Source organism: Sus scrofa, chromosome 9 (assembly GCF_000003025.6).
Source record: "Sus scrofa isolate TJ Tabasco breed Duroc chromosome 9, Sscrofa11.1, whole genome shotgun sequence".
NCBI lineage: Eukaryota > Metazoa > Chordata > Mammalia > Artiodactyla > Suidae > Sus > Sus scrofa.
This window is the reverse complement of record NC_010451.4, coordinates 125116394-125135379: the sequence shown is the minus strand read 5'-3', so window position 1 is coordinate 125135379 and position 18986 is coordinate 125116394. Positions and strand designations below refer to the sequence as shown.

General features: G+C 47.8%; 1 protein-coding gene across 6 annotated transcripts in view; it reads right to left on the bottom strand.

Moving 5' to 3' along the window:
* Positions 1–18986, bottom strand: part of RGL1 (ral guanine nucleotide dissociation stimulator like 1) — a 294657-nt gene that overhangs the window by 7635 nt on the left and 268036 nt on the right. For all 6 annotated transcript variants that reach the window (XM_003357576.5, XM_005667818.3, XM_021063811.1 and 3 more), the window contains 7 exons: positions 18550–18639; positions 16693–16779; positions 15070–15102; positions 12496–12617; positions 9916–10005; positions 5957–6143; positions 1219–1473 (listed from right to left, as the gene is read on the bottom strand). In XM_003357576.5, the coding sequence (XP_003357624.3) occupies positions 1219–1473; positions 5957–6143; positions 9916–10005; positions 12496–12617; positions 15070–15102; positions 16693–16779; positions 18550–18639 (864 nt within the window). The remainder of the gene's footprint in view (positions 1–1218; positions 1474–5956; positions 6144–9915; positions 10006–12495; positions 12618–15069; positions 15103–16692; positions 16780–18549; positions 18640–18986) is intronic.

Here is an 18986-nt window from a genome sequence, read left to right as displayed (position 1 = left end):
GCGGTTGACGAACCCAACTAGCATCCACGAGGATGCAGGTTCAATCCCTGGCCTTGCTCAGTGGGTTAAGGATCCGGCATTGCCATGAGCTGTGGCGTAGGTCGCAGATGTGGCTCTGATCCTGAGTTGCTGTGATGTGGTATAGGCTGGCAGCTGCAGCTCCGATTCGACCCCTAGCCTGGGAACTTCTAATACGCCAGGATTCGGCCCTAAAAAGACAAAAAAAAAAAAAAAAAAAAAAAAAAACAGAGAAATATTTTTTTGATTCAGTGACTGCTTTAGTAAAGCTTTTCTTTAAGTGCCAAAAGACCGAGCCTCCATATCACATGTGTCATATTCAGAGCTGAGCTTGTAGGCCCTCAGGGAAGGCAGGTAACAAAGATGGGGAGAGGTAAGGGTTTTACTGCAAAGGAAAGTCTGCTTTTCAATACCTGATGTGTTCTTTAAGATAAGGAGTTTCTTCTTGTAATAAACACACCAGACCTTACCCACCCCAAGGTTGTGACCAGGAGAGGCTCTGTATGTTTTCCAAAGAGACTGCCGTTTCTTCAACACATTTTGGGGACTACGCTCAAAAACAGAGTTTTCATAGGAAGTTCAGAAGGTCAGTCTTATTGACTTATAAACATAGTTCCGCATGGGCTCACACTGTACGTCCAGGTTGATCACCTGCTTTACCAAGTCTGGCTGCAAATGACTCAAGGAGAAGAATCTGCCACCACGGGGACACGGCTAAGGATGTGCGGCAATTCAATTACACCGTGCCGACACATCAGCCCACAGGAGGATGTCCAAGAGCCGTGCTGCGGTGGCATCTTTCCTGGGATGTGTTTATATACTCAGCCCAAGTGAGGGTTTACAACGGGGTGACCCTGACCCGGATGAATAAGTTTTAGCAATTTGGTTTCTCTGGCCACACTCAGGGCATGTGAAAATTCCCGGGCTAGGGATCGAACCCTACCACAGCAACCACCTGAGCCACAGCAGTGGCAATGCCAGCTCCTTTAACCACGGGGCCACCAGGGAACTCCAGCAACTTCCAAGATGTAAAAGTTATACCTACACGGACTGCTGCCATGCAGACTTTTACACCCACAGACTATTAGTCTCCATGCCGGGAGCTCCGGGCATTTGCTCATCCCGCACACATCCGTTCTGCGTGACTGCGCGTGCGCCTGCTGCGGCGGCACGTGCGGGGGAGCAGCCCCGCCGCCTTACCATGATGCTCTTGTACATGTTGCCGTTGTCGTCCTCCACGCTGATGCGGATTATGCAGGTGTCTTCGTTCTGCTGGTTGTAGACAGGGGGCAGCCCTGTCGAGGTAATGGATGTCACGGAGACAGAGCGCTTGTGGATTTTAGAGTTGTTGTTGCAGGCCGGAGGGGAGGAGAGGGGGTTCATCAAGGACGACATCCCTGAGGAAGTTGTGTCCATGGAGTGGATGGAGGAGCACGAGGAGGAGGACTCGGAGAGCTGAAGAGGAAACACACCCCAGGGAGAGGACATTAGAACCGCGGCCAACAGTGCGCTTCCCAGGTCTCCCAGCAGAGAGGCTGATGGAGAAGCTGGGACTAAGACGCTTCCGTCACTCCCTCCACAGCAGCCCACAGCACACGCGCATCTTGTCTCTGGTCGGTCAGTGACTCAGTACTTGGCCTAATCGCAGCATCACGGGAAGCAAGGTGGGCGGGTCTCTCACTGCCCTGGCTTTGAGCGGCTCTGACGGGGGTTAGCCAGCAGGTGGCAGCAGATACCAGCCGTGAGAGGCAAGCTGGACACCCGAACGAAGTGGGAAGCTCACAGGGCAGGAGGAAAGCCCAGTCTTGCTGCCTTGAGCAGGAATCAGGACCTGTCCATGATGACCTGTCCACAAAAATCATTTCCCTTCTTTTCTTTTTTTTCCCCCCTTTTTTGGCCGCTCTGTGGCATATGGAGTTCCTGGGCCAAGGATCAGATCCAAGCCAGAGTTGTGACCTACACCACAGCTATAGCACGCCGGATCCTTTAACCCACTGTGCTGGACTGGGGAATCGAACCTGCGTCCTGGCACCGCAGAGATGCCACCAATCCCACTGCGCCCCACTGGAAACTCCCATTTCCATTCTGCTTCCTCTCCACCGTCAGATTTTGGAGCAGGAGGGAAATGTCTATATTTTTAGAAGTTTCTAAGATAAGGACCACAGATTATCCAGCTCTGTATGGAACACCAGCCCTGGAAAGGCCCCTGGAGAGGGCCTGGCCCCACTCCCTTTCTACTGCCGAGGAACCTGAGGCCACAGAGAAAGAAGACTGCTGACAGCGCCATCAGGTGGTGCTCCCAAGTTTCCTGACTTCCGGGCCAAGTTCATGGAGCAAGGGTGGCACCAAGGCCCTGCCTGCAGTCGGCGGTACCCTCGTGAATGAACACAGTACACAATGCCTCGGGTTCAGCACTGCGAGCTTGTGATGAGCTTTCATATTATCTTGTCTCATTCTGGTCTCACAACCAGCTCATGAACAAAATGCAGAGCATTAGAAAGGTGAGAGAAATACATCAAGAGTGACCTGCCTAAGGGAACACAGCCTAACCAGAGGCTCCATCACTAACAGCATTTGCTTCGAGATCCTACTTTGCACACTTTCATGTGGAAAAACAAGGATAAATAAGGAATGAGGTGCTAGACCGAATGTGTCTTCCTGATCATTGTCAGGGTTCTTATATGCGCAATACCAGTTACCGAAGAAACAGGATGCCCCCAACTCACTAGGAGGTGTTCAAAAAAAATTATTAATTGAATCATTTAAAGTATCAATTCTTCTTATAGGAAACTACAAATAATTTTTCAGAATGAATTAAGCTGAATTATACCACATTAAGCCAATAAAATAATCTGGAAGTCATTCAAAAAAATAAATGACTTAATGGAGTTCCCGTTGTGGCTCAGCAGTTAACGGGCCTGACTAGTATCCATGAGGATGCAGGTTCAATTCCTAGCCTCGCTCAGTGGGTTAAAGATCTGGCGTTGCTGTGAGCTGTGGCACAGGTCGCAGATGAGGCTTGAATCCCGTGTTGCCGTGCCGGCAGCCGCAGCTCCGATTCGACCCCTAGCTTGGGAACTTCCATATTAGTGCCAAAGGTGCAGCCCTAAAAAGCAAAAAACCAAAACCAAAACCAAAAAAATGACCTACTAATTTAGTTTTTGTCATAGCTGTCTACCTTCCCATGAAAACGAAGTGTAGAAATTCAGCTTTCTGATTATCTGGCTTCCAAGTAAAATGGAGTCTATTTTATTTCCTATGAACTTCTACTATAAATTAAATTCAATTGCATTGTTAGTTTAATTAGAGCCAGCAAGCTGATATGACAACTCTGATATTTAGGAGTCTAACTGTGGCTCTTTTATTAATAATACGGTTTAGTTATTTTTATTTTCCTTAGTTTCCAAGTGACTCACCTGAGTGGCTCAATTTGAGGGCTAACTGGTGGTGGTGGATCATTTTAACCTCCTAACTGCTTGCAGGTTTACCACACAGAAGCCAAGAGGGTCTATCTTCCAAATACTCGTTTGAGTTTTTCATCTTCTCTTTCCTCCACAAAAAAAAAATCCTTTCTCCTTCGTTAGATTTTCCCATGGTTTTAATGACACTCTATTTACGATAAAACCTTGAAGATGGCTGGGTTATAACACCACTAAACAGATCACCTGATGAGCCCAAATTCTTACGGAGAATTGAAGCAGTGTGGTGCAAATGTGGAAATATTTATAAGTCATGATGAGGGGAATGAAGAGAGGGGAATGCAAATCGCACTTTACTCACAAGAGCAACTTCACCGTGCAGCCAGGGAAAAGGTGCCGGGCTGTGTGGAGGCTACAGGACTTCAGAGGAGGGAGGGGCAGGGAGGCCTCTAGGCCCAGCGGAGCACCGGGCACCGAGACCTCTCCACTAACATTTGGGGCTTCTGCAGCCCAGCAACTCCCTGCATCCAATTCAATTACTCATTTTTAAACCTATGGAAGTTCATGACTCTGGGTAAGGTTCATCCAAAGAATAAAAATGCATGACTTGGGCGAGAAATGAAAGAGCCAGTGTGCTGCGAAGACAAAAAGGATGCAGCAAGGGGTGTGCACACCCCCTGGGCACCTGCAGCTTTAAAAGGGATGACCTGGGCCTGCGTGCATGCCCACTGCACACACAGATGCAAATGTGAATCCACCCCCTTCCTCGACAGGGAGAAAGCCTACAAAGATGCGGGCAATAGCTTAGCTGTCACCCCTGCACAACATCCATCAGCAGAAAGGGGGCCTACGAAGCCTAAGAACCTGTCGACAGGTGAATGACGAGACTTCACTCCAGATTTCAACAAATTCCATGCTAAGTGTCAAGGCATGAAGACTGATTCCATCCCTGGTTACGAGACACGCCTGAGAGAACGGCCAGTCCACAGGCGTTGGTAGAGCTTGCTTCCAATATTTGGAGCATTAAGGATGCGTCTCTAGATTTCAAAGCAGGAAGGTGAGCAACCCAGCTGGGGCAGCAGCTGAGTCACCTTGCTCTCATAACTCTTTCCTGGATTGGCTATTTTATGACCAGGCCACCTGAGGTTCCCAGATTGCTGTTGGTGCTTAAAACACCACACACATCCCCTTGCAGATAGCAGAAGCAAACAAAAGGAAGGAATTCTTGCCTACACTCTACTTCACTGGCCTAAGCATAAGCTAAGTAAGGGGCCAGAAGTCACTTACGCAGCAAGTCTGGCCAGCCAAAATCCTCCCCAAATGGCGAAAATTCTAGTCATGTCAAAGTTGACATTTCTGATCTAAGCTCCTTGACCAACAGACTGAAGCAGCCGTGTATCGCAGAGGAAGATGGATCTTTCGTTTTCACATGCCGCCATGGAAATGGGAAACTCTGGGAATTCCTTTATCACCTCTCATCACTTTCTCTTTTGGGGGGACACAGTAGATAGTAAGTATCACTGTCACCAATACCTCGCCCTCCCCTGCATCCACACCCTTGGCCCAGTGACTCCACAGTTCCTCCCACCATAAATAAATGTGGGATTTGGCCAGTACAAAGTCGGTAGATACAACCCAAGTGAAGGCTCACGTGCCTGCAGGGCTGGGACTGCCCCCTTGCTCATCCCATTTAGCGTGCTCAGAGCACGCCCTGTTAGCTCGGTACTCCAAAAACAAAAACACGGAAAGGCAGGTAGCACAGACAAGGACCAAACCCATGGCCTAGGGCCAAGCCCCATGCAAATAAATCAACCAGCGTGCAGATGCAGGACAGAGAATAAATGGCTACTGACTGATGTCACTGAGTTTTGGAGCCGTTTGCTCGGCAGCATCACTGTGGTAAAAGCATGGGTGAGACAAGGTGTGACACTGAGAAACTGACATTTCTGTCTCTTGGCTTTTTGCTCCTTCTAAGAACATCCTCTATCTCCTAAATAGAGCTCATGCTACAGGTTAGAGTCCCTCAGCTGCCTCTGGATGTGGGTATGGAACCACATATATATATATTTTTTGCCTTTTATGGCTGCACCTGTAGCATATGGAAGTTCCCAGGCTAGGAGCTGCAGCTGCAGGCCTACGCCACAGCAACAGCCAGATCTGAGCTGCATCTGTGACCTATACCATGGCTCATGGCAATGACAGATCCTTTAACTTACTGGGGCCAGGGATCAAACCCACATCCTCAGGGATACTAGTCAGGTTCTTAACCGGCTGAGCCACAAGGGAACTCCTGGGACAGTATTTCAAAGGCTAGATGAAGAAATCAGGAGGCTTCTCATGTCTAGACATGTTTCTATAAGGAAGGAGTCTTCAGATAGAACTCTGCTTTTAATACCTCTTAAAAACATGACGCGCAAAACACTGTAGAGTGATCAACTGAAAAAATAGACACTCCTTCTGTGGCAAACACCATGCCGAGTGCCTGCGTTAAGCATGATGGGAAGGGATCACGCATATACCTTTTTTTGAGGCTCGTCGGGTGTGTCCATGGGAGTGATGGAGCCCTCCTCCGCCTCCGAGTGGTTTGACTCACAGGATGACACGCTGACAGAGTCCATGCTTTCACCAGAGCTCCCGCTGGCGGTGGACTTGGGCTGCTCTTTGGTGGGCGTGCTACTGGTAATGATGTCTGACCCCAGAAACAGTCTGCAGAAAACATGATGCCAGGCATTCGGGCGCTTACAAATTTGGAATCCATGATTAAGCAAATATTTTAGGCAAACTTGCTACAAAGTTTCTAACAGGCCACAGTAACATGTTGTCTCCATAGGTTGTTTCTAACCTCAAAGGACACACAGATTGCTTAGCTATATTAATCTGAGGTCGTTCTGAGTCAATGGTTCTCCATTTTTTGGGAACAGTTCATAGACCACTTTGGCAAGGTCAAAATACCATGGCCACACCCCTATCACCATAGAATAAACTCTGTCTAGGAGACTTAAGAAGAAGGCTGGCACTGCCTTGGACCAAGGAGGAAGACTTCGTTTTCCATCTAGTGAACAAAAATAACCTAAACCCCTTCGCTATAAAACAACTCGATAAGAAACATTAAATTTTTTTTTTTTTTAAAGTTGGGTTGGCAAGACAGTAAGGAAAATCCCTGCAGGCCAGACCCGAAAAGAGAACTGAAAACCAGAAGCACGCAAGCTAACTCTGCAGCTGCTCTGAATGGGGAGTGAGAGGTGCCAACCTTGGCAAACTAGGGACATGGATTTGAACACACACTCAGGATCCAAAGATGAGGGCTCCTGTTCATGTAAGGTGGGGAGTTAGTGCTGACGTCTTTCTACAGAGCCAGGACCCTCAAAGGGCTGCACAGTGAGGGAGTAAAGAGATGAGTTAGAAAAATATCTTCTTACAGGTCCTGGAAGACAGCAGGGAAATTTATCTGCTGGCCTGAGCTTGGGTGGAAGAAAAATGTCTCCCCCAAATCATGTGTGATCTTAGCCCCCACCTCAATCCAATGTGCTACCTGGCTGGTCTAAGAAAGAGGAATTCTCTGGCCAGTGAGCTTTCTGAAGAAATTATAAATTTAAAACAAAACAAATAAACAAACAAAAAACCTTTCTGGAGGAATATACCTTAGACAGGCTGCAGAAAATTCCCTGATAGAGATGAGCTCACAATACAAAATTACAAAATACAAGCAAGGGAATAACCCTCCCAAAGAGAGAGTCAACAGGCATAACAAATGCAAATCTCAGCTCTTGAGAACTTCAGATACAAGAACTGCCAGAAAGAAACTAAGGATTCATTCATTCATTCATGCTTCAACAAATAGTGTCTACCATGAGCCAAGCTATAAACCAAGCATGTTTAAAAAACATAAAAGGCATAGGAGAAGAAATTGACAACAGGAGTTGAGAGCAAGACACTCTGACAAAAGGACAGAAAGATCATTTGAAAAAAAAATTAATTCTAGAGTGAAAAACATAGTGATTTAAATTTTAAAGCTCAGTGGAAGGATTAAATAAATGTTGATAAGTTGTTAACTAGATGATAGGTCTGAAGAAAATCCTCAGAGATCAGCATCAAAATAGAAAGACATGAAAAGTAAGAGGTTAAAAGACAGAATGGAGTAAGAAATGCCTGCATGTATGTGGGGAGATTTCCAGAAGACAAATGAGAGAATGGAAAAGGGACCATATCTGAAGAGACGGTGGCTAAGAAGATGGCAGAACTGGGGAATCACATGAATCCTCACATCTAGGCACCCTATCTTGGATAAATAAGACTAAATCCCTACTTAACCTGCAAAAAGGTATCTATCAAGGACAAAAGTTCTCCAAAGCAACATGGCAGGGGGTATAAGGCAAAGGAACAGTAACTAAACAGATGTGAGACACCTCAAAAGCAACAAGAGACGTCAGAAGACGTGGAATCATATCTTCAAAGTGCTGAGTGAAAATAACCGTCATCCATGAATTCTACACCAATCTACTATAATTCCAAGCATGACGCCAAAATAAAGACTTTCTCTGGAGTTCCCTGGTGGCCTAGCAGTTAGCATTCAGCACCTTCTCCCCTGTGGCCCAGGGTCAGTCTTCGGTCTGGGGACTGAGATCCCACATCAAACCACTGCATACTGTGAAGGAAGGAAGAGGGAGGGAGGGAGGGAGAGAGGCAGGTAGATTTTCTCCGACGGTGAGTTTTACCACTAACAGACAACAAGGAGTGAAGGCATAAGATGCGAGAAGGACTGGCATGTAAAGAACCTCAGCAGATGGGCCCGAACCTAAATAAGGATTAACCACATGAAATAACTATAGTAGAAGCAACGAAGGTGGGCTTGGTTTTGTAATTAAGTATTTGAGGAATGATAAGCTCAAATCCCAAGACCTAAAGCACACCTTTGTCCTGTCTCATCTCCACGCCATCGCCTCTTGCCCCAGTTCCCCTCTCGCTTCCTTTCCTGGACCTCCAAGCACTAGTGGGGCTCTGCGGGAAGAGCTAAGCTCTGACCGCAATTCACCAAAGAGAAAATAATGCTACTGCCTTACTTCTCCACGATTTACAAGGTAGACCTTTGAAGGCTGTGAACTAGTGGTCCTCAGTCCATTAACTGAGTCTCCAACTGAGAACGAAGTTGTTCTAAGACTAAAGGGTCTTCCACTGTACAATTCCATGAGGTCATTCTCTCTGTAAAGGTTAATTCTAGCTCAGTACTAAGCACCTCTGAGCTTCAGATGTGGCATTCTTTCCCCTAAGGCTCCAAAATTCTCTCCAACCTCTTTGGATGATGGGTCATTAAACGTGGGGAGAGCAAAAAATACATTCTAAGCATTTGTAATAAATGCTAAGATCATAAAATCTTTGAAAACGAGTGGTATACAAACAATGGAGAAATCTGAAGCAGGTGCAGGAGAGAGATGTCGAGGGCAGGAGGCGTGAGCAGGTGACAGTATTAACGAAGGTGGTCAGGGAAGGCTCACGAGCAGGTGACATTCCAACAAAGATCCAGAGGACGCGAGGGAATGAGCCGTTTGGCTGAGGAACAGTGTTGTAAGTGGAAGAAATGGCAGATAAAGATGAGTGTGCCCAGGGTGGACTGGGTGGCTGGACTGCACGGAGTAGAGTGAGTGGGAAAAGGTGAGGACAGCAGGAGGGGTGGGCGGACAGGGCTGGGATAATGCCACAGACTCTCAAGAGTCTTGGGGCCACTGTAAAGACTTAGGCTTGAACCCAAAGGGAGACCAGCAATCCTAAGTTAGCTACGCCTGGCACTGAATGGGGCATCCGTGGGACGGGCAAGGTTCCGGCCCTCAGGTGGCTACCATTCCACTGCAGGTGGAAGGTACCAATGAGAGTGAGCGGGGCACATGGCCACGCGAGACAGGATGCTCTCTCGGGGGGTAAGGTCTGGGGTCACAGCTGAAGGAGCTAGCCCCGCAGAAAGCTCATGCCAGGCTACAGGAGAGCTAGTGTGAACACCTAGTGCATCCAGTGAGCCACCAGCCTGGCGTGGCTGAAGGATGACTGGGAAACGGGCGAGGCTAGATGCTGGCGAATGAGGGGAAGTGTTGGACGAAAGGAGGGGGAGAGAAGACTCGGAGGAGGTCACACTGGGGCCGTGCACAGGATAAGTTCTCACCAGGAGAAGCTTTAAAGCAAGGCTGCAGCCTAAGCTGGTGTACGCATAACAGATCCCAGACTATTTGGCGGAGACTAGCTTGTTGGAGCAAGGGTGGGACCAGAAGCCAGGAAGGATGGTTCTGGAATGGTCCAGGTAGGAGATGACGGTGGTTCATACCAGACAGAAAAGTAGAGAAGACTGAATGGATTTAGAAAACGTACTGTGTTCATGACAAACTACTGAACAAGTGAGTGAAGTGGCTCCAGGGAACTTTGTTGAACCCGCTTCCCCTCCCCCACTCTGCCGGGACCCTCTCGGGCCCGGGGACCCCAGGGCCACACTCACAGGCTGAGCCTCTTCACCATGCTCTTCCGAGGCTTGGGCGAGGTGGCGCTGGCGTCGGCAGCCGCTTCGATCTCGCAGGAGAGGGCATAGCTGGGGGAGAAGGGGGAGCCGTGAGGGCAGAGCTTGAGAAGGGGACACTTAAATTCACAGGACCTGCTGGTGTCCTCTCAGAGGAAGGCTCTGAGTACTCGAAGTAAAGAGATGTCCCGTGGTGTTCTGTGACCCGTGTCCCAGGGTGCTGACTTAATGACCAGATTTCACAAATGGGCACATGTACCCCCTCCCCTCAACACCCCCCCCCCCCGGCAGCCCCACTGGCATTTGGACTGACTCTGTGTCGTTTTGAAAACCTCAAAGACATGGAGTTGCCTGCTCTGGCAGCCCTGAAAGCTGACTCCTCTGTTTTCCTGATCACTCTTCATCCCATTTCGGGGCCACGAGAAAAATCATTTTTTTTCTTCTCTACCGCCTCCCTCCTATTACTTCGTGTGTGGACACGCTCAACTTAGTGTTTATCTATGGGAAATGAAACAACAGACTTTCATCAACTATCCGATCTTCAGTAAATAGACATAGGCAGTTATGTTATCGATAAAAATATCTACATGTGATTTTTCGCTGCCATTCTAAATTTAAAATGTTCCAGATTCAGATATCTCTACACCAGGCAGATATAACATCCACAGGCACAAGAGGAATTTATATTCTGCCTTGAAATGTCATTTGTTTGTTTGTTTAAAATTGTATGCCTGCACCAGTGGCAAAATGTCTTTTATAAAAACTTGGAGCTATAGCTAGGAGATGGACTTGGCTCTGGGGAGGTGAGGAAGGGCGAACGTGGTGAATATTAGCTTGGTAAGTTGCTGATGATCTGTACTTTTTTAAAACCTAGAGATGCATCCAGGTAGCTGGTCAAATAGAAGGATTCATTGATAGGGAAGTTATTCCAATATGAATTTCAGCTGTAGGGGTTTTATAAAGAGCAAGGAAAAAAATGGAGTATGTTTAATGAGATTCCTTTAATCATTTAAAAGTCAGCTGTACAGCTGGTATTTTGGGCTTGAACCTTCTGATCCAATCCACCAGCCATGCTACGTATGTTTCACATGTGAGAATGTACACAGAGAGCAAGTTCATACCAACTGATCATCAGACCAGAACATGTAGAGAGGCAAGAACTGTTCTGTTGGCTACACGGCCAAGAAAAAAATCTGCACTAACTGACGAGTACTCTGAATCAAGGTTTTAATGGAACAGGACCAAGCTATTCTGAGATTAAAAAGGATCTCAGAAGCCGTCTGTCTTTCAAACGAGGAAACGGGCTTTGGGGTTTACACGACCTGCTCAACTTCACACATCCACCATCAGAGCTTAGCTTATCGAGTCAGGCAGACCTGAGTCTGAATCCAGACTCTACCACTGGCTAGTTACAACACTTCTCTAAACCTCAGTCACCTCATTGGCAAAATACCTATTCTGCGGCCAATTTCACCCTCCCTGATGAAAAACTTTCAAGGAACTCCCCTGGTCTACAGCAGGGGTCAGCAACTATTTTCTGCAAAGGACGAGAAAATAAGCATTTTAGGCTTTGCAGGCTATGTGGTCACTGTGGCAACAACTCTGGTTTTAAAGCAAGAAAGCAACCATAAGTTAAGACGTAGAAGAATGAGCTGTGTTCCAATACTTTATGCAACGCTACTAAAATGTTAATTTTGAGTAACTCTGCCATGTCACAATTCACTTCTTTTGTATTTTTTTTTTTTTTCAGCCATTTAAACATGTGAAAACAGGCAGGAGGCTGGATATGGCCTGTGAACCCTAGTCCTCTGAGCTGCGGGGGCAAGACCACGTGCCCTTGCTGAGCCCATATTCAAGGCCCCGGAGTTCGTGTACCTGTCCCTGCTCGTTAGTCTTTATTTTGAAAACTGCCACAGTACAGAGTTCTCACTGTCCTTCCAAATGCCAAGCCTGTCAGGCCACCAGCCCTCTGCTCACGTTCCTCTCTCTGTCTGGAATGTTCTTTTCCAGCTCTCCTGGAGAAATCTTTTCCTCAAAGCCCAGCCCAAATGTTAATGCTTTCATGATGAATTCCCCATCTCCTCCCATCCTTGGTTCCATGGATTTTTCCTGCCGGTGGGTCCTGTAGTACTTGTGACCCACTGGATTTCAATTCTTCGTGAGTTTGTGCCTTCTCCCCACTAGAAAGTTCCCTCGAACCAGTTAACAATAGTGACACACGTGGCCGTGACGGTGGCCATGGTAGGAAAGATGAGAGACACTGAACGAGGCTGCCCCAAATAGGACTGCATTTAATCCTCACAAGCATTTTATAGAGGAGGATCTTGAACACCAGGCAGAAGAAGTGACTGTGTGAGGTACAAAGATAAATAAATGCCAGCGAATTCTGAGGCCCTCAATCCGATTCTCCCTGCGGTGCCACGACCCTCTGAACACTGAGGATCTGGAGCACAGGAGCGGCCTGCTACACGGTGGTCGAATAAATGGCCCACCAGGAAGTGGGAGCAGTATGCCTCTCGCCAGCCCTGCAGCGCCCCCGTGAGGGTCAATGTGCCCGCCTACCTCTCCTCCTCTGTCAGGAGCTGCTGCCCCTGGAACCACTGGATGAACCTTTGGTCTGGGGTCATGCAATAGCTGTTGCAGGCAGACTGTAAGAGCTTGATTTGGGCAATGACTTCAAATTCCTAAGGCAGACAGAACACCGAAAAGGAAGCATGAATAAAAAAGCCAAGCAAATGGACATCTTTTCAACATGAAAACACACCACTTTAGGACCGACGATGGAGAAAACCACTTAGGAGAGCCCTAAAGCACAGGCTCCCTTAGAAATAAAGCAGCTGAACAACTCACGCGGTCCAACTCTGCTTCACTGAGGTCTTTGTATGCTTTTGTGGCCTAGCCTGCTTTCTCCTTGAAAAAGCAATTTACATGAATAAAACAAGCAACCAAAGCAGCTCAAAATAGGTACTACCTTAGGTCAGAGTGGCTTCTTTATTTCTCTTTTCCATTTTCACTCTTGGGACAGAAAAGTTATGTGGGTTTTTTGGGGTTTTTTTGGTTTTTTGTTGTTGTTGTTTAAGGCTGAGTCCTTCTAACATGTACTGAAAAATTCTATTTCCTAAAAGCTAAAGGGAGAAATTAAGTCAGGAAGCGCCCGGCTTCCCCACCCCCCATCTTCTTCAACCCATACCCCTCAATAAATCCGTTTTGCTAGAGGGTTGAATATCTAAACAGCCCAGGGCCTCGTAAACTCGAATGTTTAGATTTCCTGAATCCTTGGGTTTTTACTGCTCCAGTAAATCATTTCACTCCATCTTTTAAGCTCACAAGAGAAGCAAGTGTATAATTATGTCCAAAATTATTTATACTTCTTTAGATGTTTCAAAAAAGATTTCTGTAAGGCAGCAATGACTGTAAGCTTGAGCTTTAGATTTTACACTTAAACTTTCCCAAAGTCTGGAGTTCCCGTCGTGGCGCAGTGGTTAACGAATCCGACTAGGAACCATGAGGTTGCGGGTTCGGTCCCTGCCCTTGCTCAGTGGGTTAACGATCCGGCGTTGCCGTGAGCTGTGGTGTAGGTTGCAGACGCGGCTCGGATCCCGCGTTGCTGTGGCTCTGGCGTAGGCCGGTGGCTACAGCTCCGATTCAACCCCTAGCCTGGGAACCTCCATATGCCGCGGGAGCGGCCCAAGAAATAGCAACAACAACAACAACAACAAAAAAGACAAAAGACAAAAAAAAAAAAAAAAAAAAAAAAAAACCTTTCCCAAAGTCTAACATGCTGGTCTTCAAAGGAAAAAGATTACCCCGAGGGGCCATTCTCTAGTTAAAGGACAGAGACGGGTACCGTGGAGGCAACAGCGGAATTTATGATTCCACGACCGAAGGAGCCCAACGACTGGCAGACTCCATAGGTGTCAACTTCCCATCCAGTGACCTCAACCCTTGGCCTCAGTATCCCCCAGGAACGCGTGCCATCCTACGCTGCCAGGGACAGAGGACTTACAATCGTCCAGGGTAGCATATCTTGTTACTTAGGAGTTCAGCCTGGTTAGTTCCTGAAACTTTGGTTCTAACTGCAATGTCATTTCCTCCTGGAAGCTGCTCTGACCCCACGAGTTGGGGATAAATGCCCCACACATGTGCTCCCATAATATCCACTGTTTCCACTCATGAGCCCTTATCAGGGCTATATTATAACTGCCTGTGTGTCTACCTTCTTCCTTGATTATGAACTTGGTGAGGGCAGGGAGCTCTGGATTTTTTTCTGCTGCAACGCCCAAACGTATCACAATGCCTGACCCATGTCAGGTCTGCAGTCAGCATTCGTGCGCTCAAAGAATGAATGAGTAACTAAAGAACAAGGACAATGCTCTGGAGTGACGTTATTATTTTGCTCACTCCGTTTCCTCTGAATTATTTAAATCCACCATTTCGACACTAAAACCACAGTGAATTTTCAAAGCTCTGTTTTATTTAGGGCGGTGCAGAAATGCTTTACTCTCCACAGAAAAATGCGAATTCATGCTGAATGCTCCACAGGAGAGGCCGAGAATCATTAGCCGCATGTAACAATGCAGACCGTTTCCTGTCCTCTCTCCACCAGGCCACCTTCACCAATGCTTCTAGCTCAGAAACGCTTCCAAAACCCTTTCTCCTCCACAGAATGAACCCGTTACTGCGGAAGCGGATTGCAAAGAAAGAGATGGTGAGGGGGTCAAGACAGACACGTGGGAGTTCTCTTGTGGAGCCACAGGTTAAGGACCTGGCGTTGTCACTGCTGCAGCCTGGCCTCCATCCCTGGCCCAGGAACTACCACATGACACGGGGGCAGGACCGATCTGAACCCCGGCTGTGCTGGCAGGTGACGCTGGGCAAGTTACTTCCTCTCTCTGAATCCTGGCTCCTTCATCTTTGAATTGAGGATGATAAAACCTACCTCACAGGGCTCTCGGGCAGTAACACATGGGACGATGCCACGCAGGACAATATAAGATAAATTTTAGTTCAGTAAATGCTAATTCCCTTTTTTTTTTTTTTTTTGCCTCTATTAAAAACTGAAGTCTCCATTTCTTTTAATTTCTTTCATCCCCAAATAAAGTAAAATGGAAAACCGCAGGCGAGACCCCTACTCACCCTTCTCCTCTTCTCAAAGTTTATCAGTCCACCCTGAAAAAAAAAAAAAATTAAAAAGAGTGACAAACCATGCTACTTTGAAACACAGGCCTATTTGTGCTAGGTCTTATTAAAATAGCTCAAAGGGATAATAAAGTCACAATTATTATTATTATTTTGGTCTTTCTGCCTTTTCTTTTGCCTTTTTTTTCTGCCGGCCTACACCAGAGCCACAGCAACTCGAGATCCGAGCCGCGTCTGCAACCTGCACCACAGCTCACAACAACGCCGGATCCTTAACCCACTGAGCAAGGCCAGGGATCAGAACCCACAACCTCATGGTTCCTAGTCGGATTCGTTAACCACTGAGCCACGACGGGAACTCCTAAAGTCACAATTATTAGCGACACCATAATTATGCTACTGTGGAGGAAGAGATGCATCATTTGCTTAAGAAAAATAGTCTTTTAATGATAATAGCACAGGATAGGCAGACAGGCTTCTCTTAGAACGTCTGAAACCAACTAAAATAGTAAATAATGATGAAGGATTTCTAACACAGAATCCAAACACATTTGCAGAGCTAGTCAAGGCAAAAACTTGAGTAAATGTTCTGTTACACTTTTTTTTTTTTCTTGACCAAAAGCAACAAAACAAATGGCCATTGACTCATTACTAGAAACCAAATTGTCAATGGTTTATCAAAAGGGAAGTCGTTTCTAATAACATCATCACAAGAGTTAAGTTTCAATTCTCCACCTGCCAGCTCCTATTCTTGGTAGGCTGAATTTAACTTCTCCATCAGTGGTCACGCCCCACAAATTCCCCAACACTTAGGAGTGTTTCCTGAGATAAGCTGGGACAGAGGATGTGAAGAGGCAGAGAGCCTCTCTCCAAGAGCGAGCAGGTCCACAGCCCTGAGGACGACCGTGGAGGTGGGTCCATGCAAAATAACTGCTACTCCTTCTAATCCTGATACAGTAAAAAGCGGGTGGACTGCATGTGATCGTGTGATAACCAGGAAGGTGAGATAAATTTAAACATACAAAAAAAATCCTCACACTGCATCGCAAATACCAAATCCTTTCTCCATGTAATAATATTCGATTGTCACTGACAAGCAGTTTATTTTATTAGGTTTTACTCCTTTTCCAATTCTCAGAAGGAGAGAGAGGGAGAGGGATGGGGAAGAGGCAGGCCGGTGGGGGGTGGGGGGATATGAAACAAAAAAGGGATATTTAGACCCTATGGATCTGACTGACCCCCTCCCCCGGCAGGTAGACTGTTACGGCTTATCTTTCCCTCAGCTCCACCTGCCAAAGTCCCACCCAAAATCACGGCCCCGCTCAAACCCGCTCCTTTGTAAGGCCCTGCCATGACCCCCCCCCCAATGTGGAGCCCCTCTACTCTCACCGCATTTGTGCTTGAATTCTTACTATCTCCATCCGTCACTGCCTGCTTCCGTCTACACCTTCCACTGGATTGTGAGCCACTGCGGGCGTTACTCATCCCTGTATTCCTCACAGCACCCAGCACAATGCCACGGTCACAAAGAGGCCGCCACACACTGGCACACGTGCTTTTCTCTCTGGGGTAACTCAGGAGAGGGCTGCGGGTCCCCCCGCCCCGGCGGCCAGCACTCACCTCGATGTAGTCCTGGAGGGCGGTGTCCAGCATGGTGAGGTCCGTCAGGAAGGTGCCCAGGTAGGGCACGGTCCCCTGCATCACGCCCTGAGGAGCAAGCGCAGCAAAACCATCTGTCAGTGGAGGCTCAGGGGCTCACGGCCTCTGCGCTGGACCAAATGGACCTGCAGTCCACGAACTCGGGCAGTGGGTGTTACATGGCTGGGGGACCTCGACACCATTTGGAGAATACTTAAGGACCATTCAAGGCCTGGTTTAAGGCCACTAGTGCTAACCTCCATGAAAGAGATTTTTTTTTTTTTTGTCTTTTCTAGGGCCGCACCTGCAGCATATGGAGGTTCCCAGGCTAGGGGTCTAATCAGAGCTATAGCTGCCAGCCTACACTGCAGCCACAGCAATGCCAGATCCAAGCTGGGTCTGCGACCTACACCCCAGCTCATGGCAACGCCGGATCCTTCACCCACTGAGTGAGGCCAGGGATCGAACTCGCAACCCCGTGGTTCCTAGTCAGATTCGTTAACCACTGAGCCACAACGGGAACTCCTTGAAAGAGATTTTTTTTAATTCCTACACAAAGTCTCCACCAGGGCAGGACCAGGCTGCCTGACCTGCGTGAGGCTGGCTGTTTCCTCAGCTAGAGCTGCCTGGAGAGGCTGACACCAAGCGGGCTGTGTCCTTCAGCCCCTCACTGTCAGCTGCTGTGTGTCCTTCCCTGTGATATACACAAGGTCTCATCCCGAACTAAAATAATCTCTCTTTTTTTAACAGCTATTTTTAACTTGTCTTTGAACAACCAAAAAAGCCAGAAGTGCTGCGAATGTTTCACAGGCTAATTTATGTCACAGAAGAGCCCCATCATTCAAACACGGCATTTCTGATACATGCCCAGCTTTCCCAAGAAGGAGCAAATCTCCTCAAGCCGGGCTGAGAATATTCACAGCCTGTCGGTCCCTCACTTGCTCGCTCTGGTTCCCCCACCCCTCGACACTGGAAGTTCGGGGAGTTTTAAAACTACAGCCGATAATGTTCATTAACTACCTTTCAGTCTTCAAGAGGGAGGTATGATGCTCCTTTGGGCACTGAAAAACTGGAAAGATCTGGCTGGGTTTGGGGGTCAGAAAAGGACGAAAGGGTTGGGACCAGAAGAAAAGATCTCAAGTTCACGGACCAGGTGGCCCCGGGAGCAGACACTCTCTCCCCAGCACCCGGGCCCTGGGCCACCATGTGTTCCAAGCTGACCACAGCAGGCATTCCTGTCGGGAGCTGAGGCCCAGGAGGTCTCAAGGCTAAGGTCGCAGTAGCTCCTAAGTGCAGGAGTGGATGAAGGAGGACAGCAAAAAGGACAGAAGTTTTCTTGCCACAGATGTTCCTTCTCCTCCAGGAGGAAAAAAAAAGAAGTGGAGTTTTCGTCGTGGTGCAGCGGAAACGAATCCGACTAGGAACCATGAGGTTGCGGGTTCAATCCCTGGCCTGGCTCAGTGGGTTAAGGATCTGGTGTTGCTGTGGCTGTGGTGTAGGCCGGCAGCTACAGCTCCCATTAGACCCCTAGTCTGGGAATCTCCATATGCTGTGGATGCAGCCCTAAAAAAAGGGCAAAAAGACCAAAAAAAAAAAAAAAAAAAAAAAAAGCTCCAGGAACATGATTGGTGACTCTCTGTGTTTACCTCCTGCTGAGCTGAGTGGGAGTGCGAACAGCTTTCCTACTGACCTCCCAGGGCTGCTGAGAAGAGATGAGGTAAAGAATGGAAGAACTTCTTTGAGGGCAGGGGCACCCTGCAGATGGAAGGTTCTGGTGCCAGGCAGGTTCCCAGCACCCACAAGGGGCGGCTCTTTGGTGACCCCTCAGGCCTTACATACCATGTCCTTCTGGAGCTGCAGCCGCCTCTGAGTCCGCTTCTGGTTTTCTTTCACGCTGCTGTCCAGGTTTGCAAATTTTGAGGTTCCTTCCTAAGAAACAGAAGCACAGAGGGGAGTGATGGAGAAAGATGCTAGAAAGAAGTAAAGGGGGATCTAGTTTCCAGTACAGAACCTCTGCAAAACTACCTGCAGCCATGCACAATGAAGGAGCCTCCAGCAGGTTCTAAGCTGTCTTAGGCAAACGCCTGGCTTGTGGAAAGCAGTCTATTCAGGATAGGGCTTGGTAGCCATGGTTTTCCTATTTAGTTATAAAATCAATCACTGGAGTTCCTACTGTGGCTCAGCGGTAATGAATCCAACTAGTATCCATGAGGACATGGGTTCAAACCCTGGCCTCGCTCAGTGGGTTAAGGATCCAGCATTGCAGGGAGCTATGG